This window comes from Mytilus galloprovincialis, chromosome 4, assembly GCF_965363235.1.
Source record: "Mytilus galloprovincialis chromosome 4, xbMytGall1.hap1.1, whole genome shotgun sequence".
Taxonomy (NCBI): domain Eukaryota; kingdom Metazoa; phylum Mollusca; class Bivalvia; order Mytilida; family Mytilidae; genus Mytilus; species Mytilus galloprovincialis.
This window is the reverse complement of record NC_134841.1, coordinates 59,166,925-59,179,793: the sequence shown is the minus strand read 5'-3', so window position 1 is coordinate 59,179,793 and position 12,869 is coordinate 59,166,925. Positions and strand designations below refer to the sequence as shown.

At 32.3% G+C, this 12,869-nt stretch overlaps 1 protein-coding gene across 7 annotated transcripts in view; it reads right to left on the bottom strand.

The window, feature by feature from the left end:
- Positions 1 to 12,869, bottom strand: part of LOC143072558 (uncharacterized) — a 63,428-nt gene that overhangs the window by 30,698 nt on the left and 19,861 nt on the right. For all 7 annotated transcript variants that reach the window (XM_076247554.1, XM_076247556.1, XM_076247553.1 and 4 more), the window contains exon 6: positions 3,982 to 4,095. In XM_076247554.1, the coding sequence (XP_076103669.1) occupies positions 3,982 to 4,095 (114 nt within the window). The remainder of the gene's footprint in view (positions 1 to 3,981; positions 4,096 to 12,869) is intronic.

Below are 12,869 nucleotides of genomic sequence, written 5' to 3'. Positions count from 1 at the left end.
AATGCTTTGGTTTTGAAGATAAGAGCCAAATCTACATTTTACCCCTGTGTTCTACTTTCGGCATTCCAATGGGAACAAACTGTGCCCCTCTACTCGCCGACTTGTTTCTTTATTATTATGAGGCTGACTTCATGCAGGAACTTCTTAGGAAGAAAGATAAGAAGTTAGCAATATCCTTTAACTCTACTTTCCGCTATATAGATGATGTTCTTTCACTAAACAATTCAAAATTTGGTGACTATGTGGAACGCATCTATCCAATCGAACTAGAGATAAAGGATACTACAGATACAGTTAAGTCGGCTTCATATCTTGACTTACATCTAGAAATTGACAATGAGGGTCGGTTGAAAACAAAACTTTACGACAAAAGAGATGATTTCAGCTTTCCAATTGTGAACTTTCCATTTCTAAGTAGCAACATTCCAGCAGCACCTGCATACGGGGTATATATCTCCCAATTGATACGATATTCCCGTGCTTGCATTTCCTATCATGATTTTCTTGATAGAGGTTTGCTGCTCACAAGGAAGCTATTAAACCAAGAGTTCCAAATGGTGAAGTTGAAATCATCCCTTCGTAAATTTTACGGACGCCATCACGAGTTGGTTGACCGTTATGGAATAACCGTTTCACAAATGATATCGGATATGTTCCTTACGTCGTAACTACAATCCCCTTCCCTTTCATGAATATGACCTACCGAATTAGACTATTTACCGGATTTGTAATCACTTAAGCAACACGACGGGTGCCACATGTGGAGCAGGATCTGCTTACCCTTCCGGAGCACCTGAGATCACCCCTAGTTTTTGGTGGGGTTCGTGTTGTTTATTCTTTAGTTTTCTATGTTGTGTGGTGTGTACTATTGTTTTTCTGTTTGTCTTTTTTATTTTTAGCCATGGCGTTGTCAGTTTGTTTTAGATTTATGAGTTTGACTGTCCCTTTGGTATCTTTCGTCCCTCTTTTAGCCATGGCGGCCATCTTGGTTTGATGGCCAGGTCATCGGACACATTTTTTAAACAAGATACCCAAGGATGTTTGTGGCCAAGTTAGTTTAAATTTGGCCCATTAGTTTCAGGGAAGAAGATTTTTGTACAAGTTACAAAAAATGACAAATTGACTATAAAGGGCAATAACTCCTTAAGGGGTTAACTGACAATTTTGGTCATGTTGACTTATTTGTAGGTCTTATTTTGCTGAACATTATTGCTGTTTACAGTTTATTTCTATCAATAATAGTATTCAAGATAATATCCAAAAACTGCCAAATTTCCTTAAAATTACCAATTCAGGGGCAGCAACCCAACAACAGGTTGTCCGATTTGTCTGAAAATTCAGATAGATCTTGACCTGATCAACAATTTTACCCCCATATCAGATTTGCTCTAAATGCTTTGGTTTTAAAGATATAAGCCAAAATATATATTTTACCCCTGTGTTCTATTTTTAGCAATGGTGGCCATCTTGGAAAAATGGTTTGATGGCCAGGTCACCGGACACATTTTTTAAAATAGATACCCCAAGGATGATTGTAGCAAAGTTTGGTTAAATTTGGCCCAGTAGTCTCAGAGGAGAAGATTTTTGTAAAAGTTTACGAACAACGGACGCAGGACGACGGATGCCGGACGACGGACGCCAAGTGATGAGAAAAGCATACTTGACCTTTCAGGTCAGGTGAGCTAAAAATTGGATGAAGTTATTGTTTCTCTTGAATCACAAGTTAAAATTATGATACTGGTGTTTTCTTTAATTTTGAAACAATATCTGTAGCAACCAAGTTACAACATAACAAAATAATTGTGGTTCTTAAAAAGCAGAATCAACAAATGAAAAGAAGACATTGATTTCGCAAATTTATGCTATGGTCAAGACAACATGTTTTCAGTTTGTTTTCATATGCATGTACACAAAGATCATTAAACAGAGAAATATAGGTTAAACAATGAAAAACTGATAATATATATACAGGGATGTGTAGGTTTGCCGCTGTAAATGCGCATAAATTATTTCTATGCAATGGTAATCATTCACATTTGAAGTGAGATTGGCTCACTTTAGATCGATTCAAACTAAACTACATATTTTGGCGTTAATATTGACTCACTGATAAGGTCTTTGCATCGGAACTAAACACATTTATTCTAAAAACAGTTGTTGGCATGACACGGGTTATGTTCTTCTCATATATGTTATGATGGTATGATACTAAACCCCTAACGGGAAGGATTGTGCCTGATGTTCATATGATGAAATCATAATCTTTCAGTCAGTTTAATTGAAGTCTGGAGCTGGCATGTCAGTTAACTGCTAGTAGTCTGTTGTTATTTATGTATTATTGTCATTTTGTATATTTTTTTTGGTTACATCTTCTGGCATCAGACTCGGACTTCTCTTGAACTGAATTTTAATGTGCGTATTGTTATGCGTTTACTTTTCTACATTGGTTAGAGGTATAGGGGGAGGGTTGAGATCTCACAAACATGTTTAACCCCGCCGCATTTTTGCGCCTGTCCCAAGTCAGGAGCCTCTGGCCTTTGTTAGTCTTGTATTATTTTAATTTGAGTTTCTTGTGTACAATTTGGAAATTAGTATGGCGTTCATTATCACTGGACTAGTATATATTTGTTTAGGGGCCAGCTGAAGGACGCCTCCGGGTGCGGGAATTTCTCGCTACATTGAAGACCTGTTGGTGACCCTCTGCTGTTGTTTTTTATTTGGTCGGGTTGTTGTCTCTTTGACACATTCCCCATTTCCATTCTCAATTTTAATTTTACCAATATAACACACTTATATAAAAATGATATTCTTAATGTTTCAACAAATATTTGCATGTTTCTATCTTTGAAACAAAAATGTTGGCTATCTGCCATAAGAATATACAAGTGTGCATGAAAAACAGAAATTTACACTTCATCTGTAAAAGTAGCACATGAAGGTATTTATTTTATTAAATATTTGAATTTACTAAGTAAAAAAATTGCTTGTATGAAAATTCACATTAAGAAACAAGGTTATGTTTTCTCTCACTGTTACACTAAATCTATTGGATGTAAGATGTGTACTGATTGATATTTAAGTCTTAGATGTATGAATTTTTTCTATTAGTTGTTATAGGTCAGAAAGTGCTAGTTCTCTCAGATTTAATGTTGGGATTGGGTCTTTATTTGAGGGTAAAGGAGTAGGGGCAATAAGGCCCTTATTTGCCCCAAAAATTACTGCAAATTTAAAAGTTATCATACATATTTTTAAATTACTGAAAAGTATCTCAGGTAGAAGGTATATAGAAAAACAAAATAATTTTGGACATTGAACAAGTTACCCTGGCAACAAATCATGCCTTAATTTGCATATTTTGTAAAATTTTGTGATTTTCCTTGTTTTTCATCAACTTTTTAAGTATATTTCCGATTGGAAAAGTATGTGCGCACCCAAGAAACAACTTTATACTTGGTGAGATTTTGTCAATAGTAATAATAAAGCTTCAGTTAAATTATTTTGTTGTTTCTTGGCTGCGCACGATGTTTCCACAACAGAAATAAAGATAGAAAACTGCATAAATTCTGAATTTTCATCGTTTTTGTGAAAACAGTACATATTGTGACGTAATTGTGACGTCATCACATAAGAATCTTAATGTTTTTCATTTATATTTCTTGACCCTATGCATTTCTAAAGATTATGTGCCAATTTGAAAAAGTTATCAAACATTTTATTTTCTTGGGCCAAAACCAGGCCTTAATGCCCCTACTCCTTTGGTATTTATATTGTTTAGCCCTACCAAATTAAAGATTATTTTTTAAGTTCTTGGACAGTATGCTTTATTTTTTCAGGAATTCAGGATTCAGCTTAATTTTCTGTGAACTCAAGGGATGACATCCCTTCTTACCCCCATATAGACATATGGTTTGACAATATATGCCACACCTCCAAAATGCTGGATCATTTAAAATTAGAACGGTTAAAAAACATTATACCCACCTTTACCTCTGGTACAGCCAGCAGTGGTTCCATATATTTCATCACAAGTATCTATATATCCAATGTTTTTTACAGTCACACATTCCATTTCATCATAATCCAAATATGATATTTCTAACAGTTAAAGAAGAAATAATCTTCATATATAGTGTAACAGATAAAGTATGTAGGTTTTATACAAGCACCCACTTGCATATAATGTTATAAAGGGGCATAACTCAAGAAGGATAACAGTGATGTCACCCAAATTAGAACTTGATATGTGCTTTAAGTTTATAAGCATTGTGTATCAGTTTCATAAAATTAAGTGAGGTAAACTCAAGTTAAAGAACAGAAACCAATTTTGGGACATACATACAGTCTAACAGACAAGCGGGCAACACTTAATGCCCTCAGGTGACAGAGAGGGGGAAAATTCTGTGTTTTTATAGGGTTCATAATGTTTCTAACTTCAAGAGTAGAAACATTTACAGAGATTACCTTCATAGATTTCTGTTTTAGAATTAGTTATTTAGACATTATGACACACCTTGACATTCTTTCTGGTAACATGCAAAGAACTTGTAATTATCTCATTGGGACATGGTAAACTTTTAAATGGTGTAAAAAAATGGAAAATTAAGAGCAAAACAAAGAAAATGAAAGTCAGGTTTTTATATAAACTAATGACAACAGGGTATAAGTTATCTGACCCAAAGGCAGTTTTGTACTCTTATAATAAGTATTTTTCAATACTTTCAGAGAGATTCCTTTTCTTTTGTTACTGTAAATTCAGAAATTATTGCAATGTTTTATTATTGTGAAAAATGCAACATGTATATTCGCAATAACTTAAACTTGCATTTTGATTGTTTCATATGAATTAAACAGGATTTGTCTCTGTATTCAAAAATTAAAATTGCATTTTGAGTCTTAAATAACAAAATTGCAATAATAAATGCACATATTAATTTTTGAATTTACAATATTTCAAAATTCAGACATGTTTCTTCCACTTAAAACAACATCATTTCTGTGAGCAGATTTAAAGTTTAAACCAAGAACATTCATGAACTTTCTTAATGTATTGATTATGGACTCACATTTTTGAAGCAACTAGTACAGTGACATACCAATCTAAGATAATTAAGATCAAGAAAAAACAGATTGTTATAACAGCCCTGGTTTCCTTTAACCCTTTCTTCCATAATGACGCCTTTTGACGACTGTGTAGTGCCTCAGTTGAAAAAAATTTATCAGATTTAATAAAACTTGTATCTATATAAAAAGGATATTTATGAGAATATCTGACTGGTATTTCATTGATGAAATAATAGTTTTCACAATGGATTAATACTTTAATCATGATCATTTTTTTGTATTGAAAAAATCCTATGCTAATCAAGTATTTAAAAAAATCCATGGAGGCAAGGGTTGATGTTCATTATACTCATTGAGGCTCAATGTCTTCAATAAATTATAACATTTTTAAATATGCAAATGCAATTACAACTGCATGCCAAACATCTTGACTTAACATTAATCATTCATCTTAAACTCATTCAATTACAAACATTAAGGTGGTACCCAACACTTACACTAAAATCAATTTGGCTCATTTAATTTTCATAAAATTTTGACAAAGTATTTACTTTGACCCTTTTACAAAAATATAAAAAATTCAAAAAATTTGAACCAAGCATTTTATCAGAAAAATTACACTGGTTATATAGCAGTTTGACAAACACTTATTTTGATCATTCAGAAGCTTTATATTGCCTTCACAACGCAATGTAATTAAAACATTTAGCTGATATTACAGAGTTATCTCCCTGTAGTGTTAGGTACCACCTTAACATGCAAATAATGCAACACATTCAAAGTCAATAGACCATGACTGAAGGGGCAGTGCAAAATAAATCTTTAAGGAAATGAAATGTGCCAATGCTAATACAACTGCACATCTTATATCATTGATCTACCACTAATAGTTCCCCTTAAATTGACCAAATCACAAGTTAATACATGTAAACTAAGCAAAAGTTTCAAAGTCGAAAGACCATAACTCCGTGACCAAATAATTATCACCCAAGTCCTAATCAGCATTTTTAAAACTAATATTTGCACTGTTTTATTAGAGAGGAAGAGGGAAGAGACAAGTAAGATTACAACATAGATATTACAAACTGATATCAATTATTCTATTTGTTTTTTTAATTTGCTTTATAGTTAAACATATGACATAGTATTTTTTAATTGATTAGAAGTAGCATCTCTCAGATGACTGTCTTGTATATCTACAGTAAATAGTTCCGTTCGACTGGTGCCAAGCAAAAATCCATGTATTGACATATTTTCGTCCATTAGCTCTTCCTCTTTAGAATCAGTTGGACTAACAAAATTAGTTTTCATAGCATTTCTGATAGGTTTATAACATAGTCGAATCATGACTGGGTTTACCATGGCAACAAAGCAGTGATACAATATGGCAGCAATTCTTCCTAGCATTTCATTGTTTTCAGAATTATTCATCAGTGAGATAAACACCCACTGCGTACCCCAAAAACAAGTCAATGATAAATTAATGGCTATATTTCGTAGCATGCCATGAAAAAACTCTTTCTGAACGCTCTTGGTCATATTTTTTATTGTTCGTTTCTCTTTACGATTAAAATAAGCTGCAAACACAGCCACAAAGAAGAGACATAGCATGCAAATGAAGAAAAGAATTCCTCTTACGATTATTCCTATTGTAAGATAAGGACTATTACTTGAAAATATTCCATTTACACATGTTAACGGTCCACTCAAAAATTGCACCGGTTCAAAAAAACTTGTTACACACAACAAACTGGTTAAAGTATAAATTCCAAAAGCAATAATATTTGGTATTTTTGTATCAAAAATAACTTCATACTTATATGGTAAAATAATAAATAGTGCCTTTTCCACAGCAATTAATGTAAAGTTGCCGATTTGGAATCCTCGAAAAAGTCGCATGAAAAAATAAAGCAAATGACATTCAGTATCACTTATCCATATGCCACCATTTGACAATATAATGAATGACGAAAGTGAAAATATCAATAACATTACGCTGTCCCACGTCAGGAGCATGACAACTAAGAAATGAGCTGGTGTTTGGAGGTTCTTTTTCGCACAAATTAGACGTATTATCAGAAAATCTTGAATAAGAACAACAAAATTCACTATGGATAATGTAACAAACTGCGTAATTAGTTCAATCTGTGTAGATTTCACTGAGTAAAAAGAGCGTTGAAATATTTCAGTTAGATTTAAATCCTCCTCGAATGTCTTTGATAAATTGTCTTTAACTGAGACCATTTTTCCAATTTTCAAAGATAATTTGTATGTAGTATGAAATTTTCACAATCTATTAAAATAAAAACATATACTATTAAAAAAATCGAACTAATGCATATTCTTAACAGTTTTTCTGTTGTTAAACCCTTTTCTGTATTCACAATGAAATTAACTTATAGCCACAAAGAATTTTTACTGCTTGGAAATAAATTGTTTCAAACACTAATTTAAGAGATCATTCACTGGAAACTATACACCTGATCTTTAAGAATTTTATAGTATACATTCATAACTTCTATTCTATTTGATAAATCTTTAATGAATATATGTTTATATGGTCTTAGCAAAGCTGTCAATCATACCAATACAGAAAGCCCACAATCAGTGATTGGACAATAATTAACTATCAAGTTCAATTATGGCAAGTGATATATAATATAGATTTATATATATTAACACATATATATAATATCATCATTTAATCCAAAATCAATAGCATTAATAATGAAAAATCCTATAAAATATCTCAATTACTAATTTGGAAACTGACACAAACTATAACTCAATAACTAATGAATTAGTCTATTCTTGAAAACAAGGATATCAAATAAGGATCAATTAAGTTGTTATCATGGTTATAGTTATCCCAAGTGGCAATGGGGTTATTTCAAGGAAGACATTTTTAAGGGAAAACAAATGACAAAAGAGAAATGTCTCATATTCAATCTCTAATAGTCAATAACTTATATCTGTCCTAAAAGACTCCTATATTAAAGGCCCCCCTTTTCTTGGAAATATTTTGTTGATTATTTAGGGAATCACTGAAGCATGACTGGAGCGGGGCCACCTCTTAGGAAGTCAGTGGGCCCCAACTTATGAATATTTCTGTATCTGCCACTGAATGGGTAGAGATAAAAGAAACCAATATATTTTTAAATGAGAAATTTGGGAACCTAATTCAAGTTTATGTTACTGTTTTCAAATCATTGCTCCAAATTCTGAACACATTAAGCATAAACTTGAGAAAAACAGCTTAAATCTTTATGCATGCATGTGCCTTCTTGAATGCTCTGGTTATTGATAGCTTAGCTTTGGTTTTGCAAGTTTAGAAACTAAGTAGAGTGGGTGTTAGATTTGATCAGTTCAAAAAGACTTTGAAGAAATTTAAAAAAAGTATCAGAGAAATTATAATTACCTAGAAATAAGCAATTTAATTGATTAATCAATTGTTTTTGGTTTAAGTTTAGTGGAAACTATTCTGCAACTTCAGGATAATAAGGTGAAGAAATATAAGACTGTAATTTAACAAGAATGTGTCCAAAGTACACGGATGCCCCACTCGCACTATCATTTTCCATGTTCAATGGACTGTGAAATTGGGAAAATAATCTAATTTGGCATTAAAATTAGAAAGATCATGTCATAAGCAACATGTGTACTAAGTTTCAATTTGATTGGACTTCAGCTTCATCAAAAACTACCTTGACCAAAAACTTTAACCTGAAACTTCCACTTTCATTTTCTATGTTCAGTGGACCTTGAAATTGGGGTCAAAAGTCAAATTTGGTCTTAAAATCAGAAAGATCATATCATAAGCAACAAGTGTAGTAAGTTTCAAGTTGATTGAACTTCAGCTTCATCAAAAACTACCTTGACCAAAAACTTTAACCTGAAGCGGGACAGACGGACGAACGAACAGACGGACGGACAAATGAACAGACAGACGAACGGACGCACAGACCAGAAAACATAATGCCCCTCTACTATTGTAGGTGGGGCATAAAAACAATCAATTTAAACTTTCATGACTTTTGTATACACTAGAAAGCTGTGATGATTTTTGTTTGTTTTAAAAAAAGAGATTAAAAGGCATTCACTTCAATCTATTTTTGAAAGAGAAGCACTGAATTTTTCTCTTTACAATGACATGTTTTTGTTATATATGCTGAAATAAACAAGAATGTGTCCATAGTACAAGGATGTCCCACTCGTTCTATCATTTTTTATGTTCAGTGGGCCCTAATATTGGGGTCAAAAATCTAATTTGACATTAAAATTTAAAAGATCATATCATAAGGAACATGTATATTAAATTTTAAGTTAATTGAACTTCAACTTTATCAAAAACTACCTTGACTAAAAACTTTAACCTGAAGCGGAACAGATGGACAGACAAATGAACGAAGGAATGAAAGAATGGACAAATAAATGGACGTACAGATGCACAGACCAGAAAACATTATGCCCCTCTATTATTGTAACAAAAGTTAAAATTTCTTCAGGTGAACAAATTGCATGCAATATATTCTTTAAATATCACCACATAAGTTATATGATAGAAAAGGGACCAAATTGTAACAGGGACAGGCAAGGCAACTTGCTTAGTTTTCAGATTTACCACATGGTTGTGTGACAGAACAATCTAATTAAAAACCGATCTCTCATCGCTCCTGTTTCTGATATGTCGCGTGGGAGATCTCACGAAACGGGCTTTGAGGTCACATGTGAGTGAACTAAAAGTTATGAATTTATAATGATATGCAAATGAGTTGACGACCTATTAATAAGCCAATCAAAAAAGTTTATGAATTATTTTGACTGACGATTTTGTCGTAAATAAAATGAGTTACATCCCTTTACCTTACGTTAAACTTCCAAGATTGTGGAAGGCTCAATTTCATTGGTCGAAAAAGGCACACCTACAAGGTCACTCACATGTGACCTCAAAGCGGGTTTCGTTAGATCTCCCACGCAACATATCAGAAAACGGGAGCTATGAGAGATCGGTTTTTAATTAGATTGGTGACAGACACAAGTTGATTATTCATTAGGCATATAAACAGAGAAGCACTTATCAATCCACACTGTACTTACTAATGTAGTGAAGCAAACCTTTACCATAGAGAAATTCAAACCAATTTGAGTATTGAAATAATACACTACAACAGTCATCTGAATTATAAATGACAATGAACATAACTGTTGTCTCACTATCATACTAAAATAAGTAGCAGAAAGGATCACTGCCTGGCTAGCAATAAATTAATTTATCACATATTTGTTATGAATACCTTAGGTTTTGCATATGCAATAACCTCAAAATTGCCCGGGGCAAAAAAGAGTATATTGATATTGTGCCCTGATTCCAAATGACGTGACATCATTGCGTCCTTAACGACAACGGCGAACAATGACGGTGTTGTAATTGAACTTTTTTCTCCTCTCTGCCAAACTTAAATATCTGATAAATAGATTATAACATGTCTTTTCCATATTGGCCCTGGTATCATCCCTCGACCCATATCGGCCCTCGGCTAAAGCCTCGAGGCCGATATGGGAGTCTCGGGATGATACCAGGGCCAATATGGAAAAGGGCATGTTATAATCTGTACATACTATGGATATACTGTGGGTTCATTATTATTTGTTGGATATCAACTTTCATGGACTTTGTGGGTACATGTGAACCGCGAAATTAAATGTTCAACAAATGAAATTTTTTCTGTAGGCTTGTATGCAGGTTTTGAATAACCCATGAAATCAAATTTCCAGGATCATGCAAGTTTTCTTTAGTCCAATAAGAAAATTAGTACCCACGAAAATAAATGCCTCCTGCTTAAATTTTCTGTACACTGCTTGCATGAAAAAAAAGATAGTATTCACTCAGTGCACACCATCTTGATAAAAGTATAGCTCTTCCATGATGTAGTTACTATGAACTCAGAATTGTGAAAATAACAAAATAATTAGACATAGTTGTTAACAATAACTTCCGGCTAAAACTGACATGAATTGTTCTGTATCATAATGGATGTCTTGATTAAAAATAAATTAGTCTCTAAAAACAATTTTGGTATTGATATATTACATTGGTTATGATATATTTTTTAAAATTACAAATTAATTGATCCTGTTTTTATGGTACTGAAGGCCATATTGCTTTTTATGGAATAATATACAGTCAGCTTAATTGGACTTCATCATATCATATAACATAAACATATCTATATATATCCAGGTATGTTGATAAGTCGTTATCCTAAGGCTATTTTTTTTTTAAATTTTCTGTAGACTTAGCTTTCATTTTTTATTACCATGCATTGTCAAGCTTGGTAACTCATAATTGTTTCTTAGTAACTCAATGTACGATGCTGTCCATGATACTGAACCTTCTGACCTTGTTTGTTTACAATCAAATTTCAATGGCGTCAAAATCATGTGATGTCAATTCGTTCTACCCAATCAAATTGCTCTACTGTCAATTAGGGGATTTTTCAGTCTACGGCAATTACGTTATTACTTTGTGGGATATTGCTTTAAAATAGTTTGCAATAATTTTGAGTTTTATTCAACAGGAAATCTCATTTTTTGCCATCCCTTTCTACATCAGTGGAATTTTGTATGAATATTTACCTACAGTCATGATGGTCAGAATATCGATCTTTTTATAATAAATACAAAAAAAATTCTATGAAAAATAAATGTTAACTGCTGTAAGTGTGTATTCTTCCTTGACATCATAAATAAAACTTTATGGAAAAATACATGTACAAACATTACAAACATTACAAACACAGTGATATAGTTACAGTTTATCAAAAATGAATACCCTCAATGCAATTTGACTGTGCAAAAAGCACAGCTGCAGTATATATTTATAGGACATCATGCCCCTTTTACACAATCACATTTTGTAAAAATGTTCTGTGAACCACAAAATCTGGGTCAAATTCCTAATTCATAATGTACATGTGCAGTAGTAATTTGTTTGCATCTGATGTGACTTCAGTTTCATGGTAAGTTAACTACATTAAACAAAACCTTTAACATGGTACGGACTGACGAGCAGAATAATGTAAGAGTGAACAGGCCAAGAGATGAAAAAAATAGACAGACAAGAAAACCTAATGCCCTCTACTACTGTAAAATTCTTTCATTTGTCCTGTAAGGCTTTTCAGTGAATGGTATGTTAACAAGTGAATGGACAAACAATATTACCAGAATTGTGACTAGTTCAGTATTATAAATTTAAAGCAAAAAAATAAATTCCTGTAAAAATATCATGACAAAATTTGAAATTGATATGTTGACAGAAACTTAAACAACCCACATCTAAAAACTGTAAATCAATAATATTGTAGCAAAGTTGTCATTTTAGATAATAGTAAATGAAACATGAGGAATAAATAATAAATAAATCTATGGTGGTATTGAATAAAGGATGGCGCCTTCAAGTAAGAACACTCTAATGCTTTTTTAAAATACAAATTCTAAAAATTGTATAAAAATAAACATTTTTTAAACTTTTGAATAGAAAAGATCACACAGTATCATCAATATTTATCATGTTGTATTCTTATGATGTTCACAAAACTTTAGTGAGTCAGATATCAGTAATTGTATATATAATCAGAATTTTTTTAGCCTTTTAAATTCTTTACATTTAAGAAAAATTAAAAAATTGATTAAGTTGTCTCCTTTACTAATATTAAGATAAATGTATGTGCAATAGCCCTACCAAAAATAAATGGAACAAAATGATAAAAAAAACTATATACATTAAATAATTTGTTTCTCAAACCTGA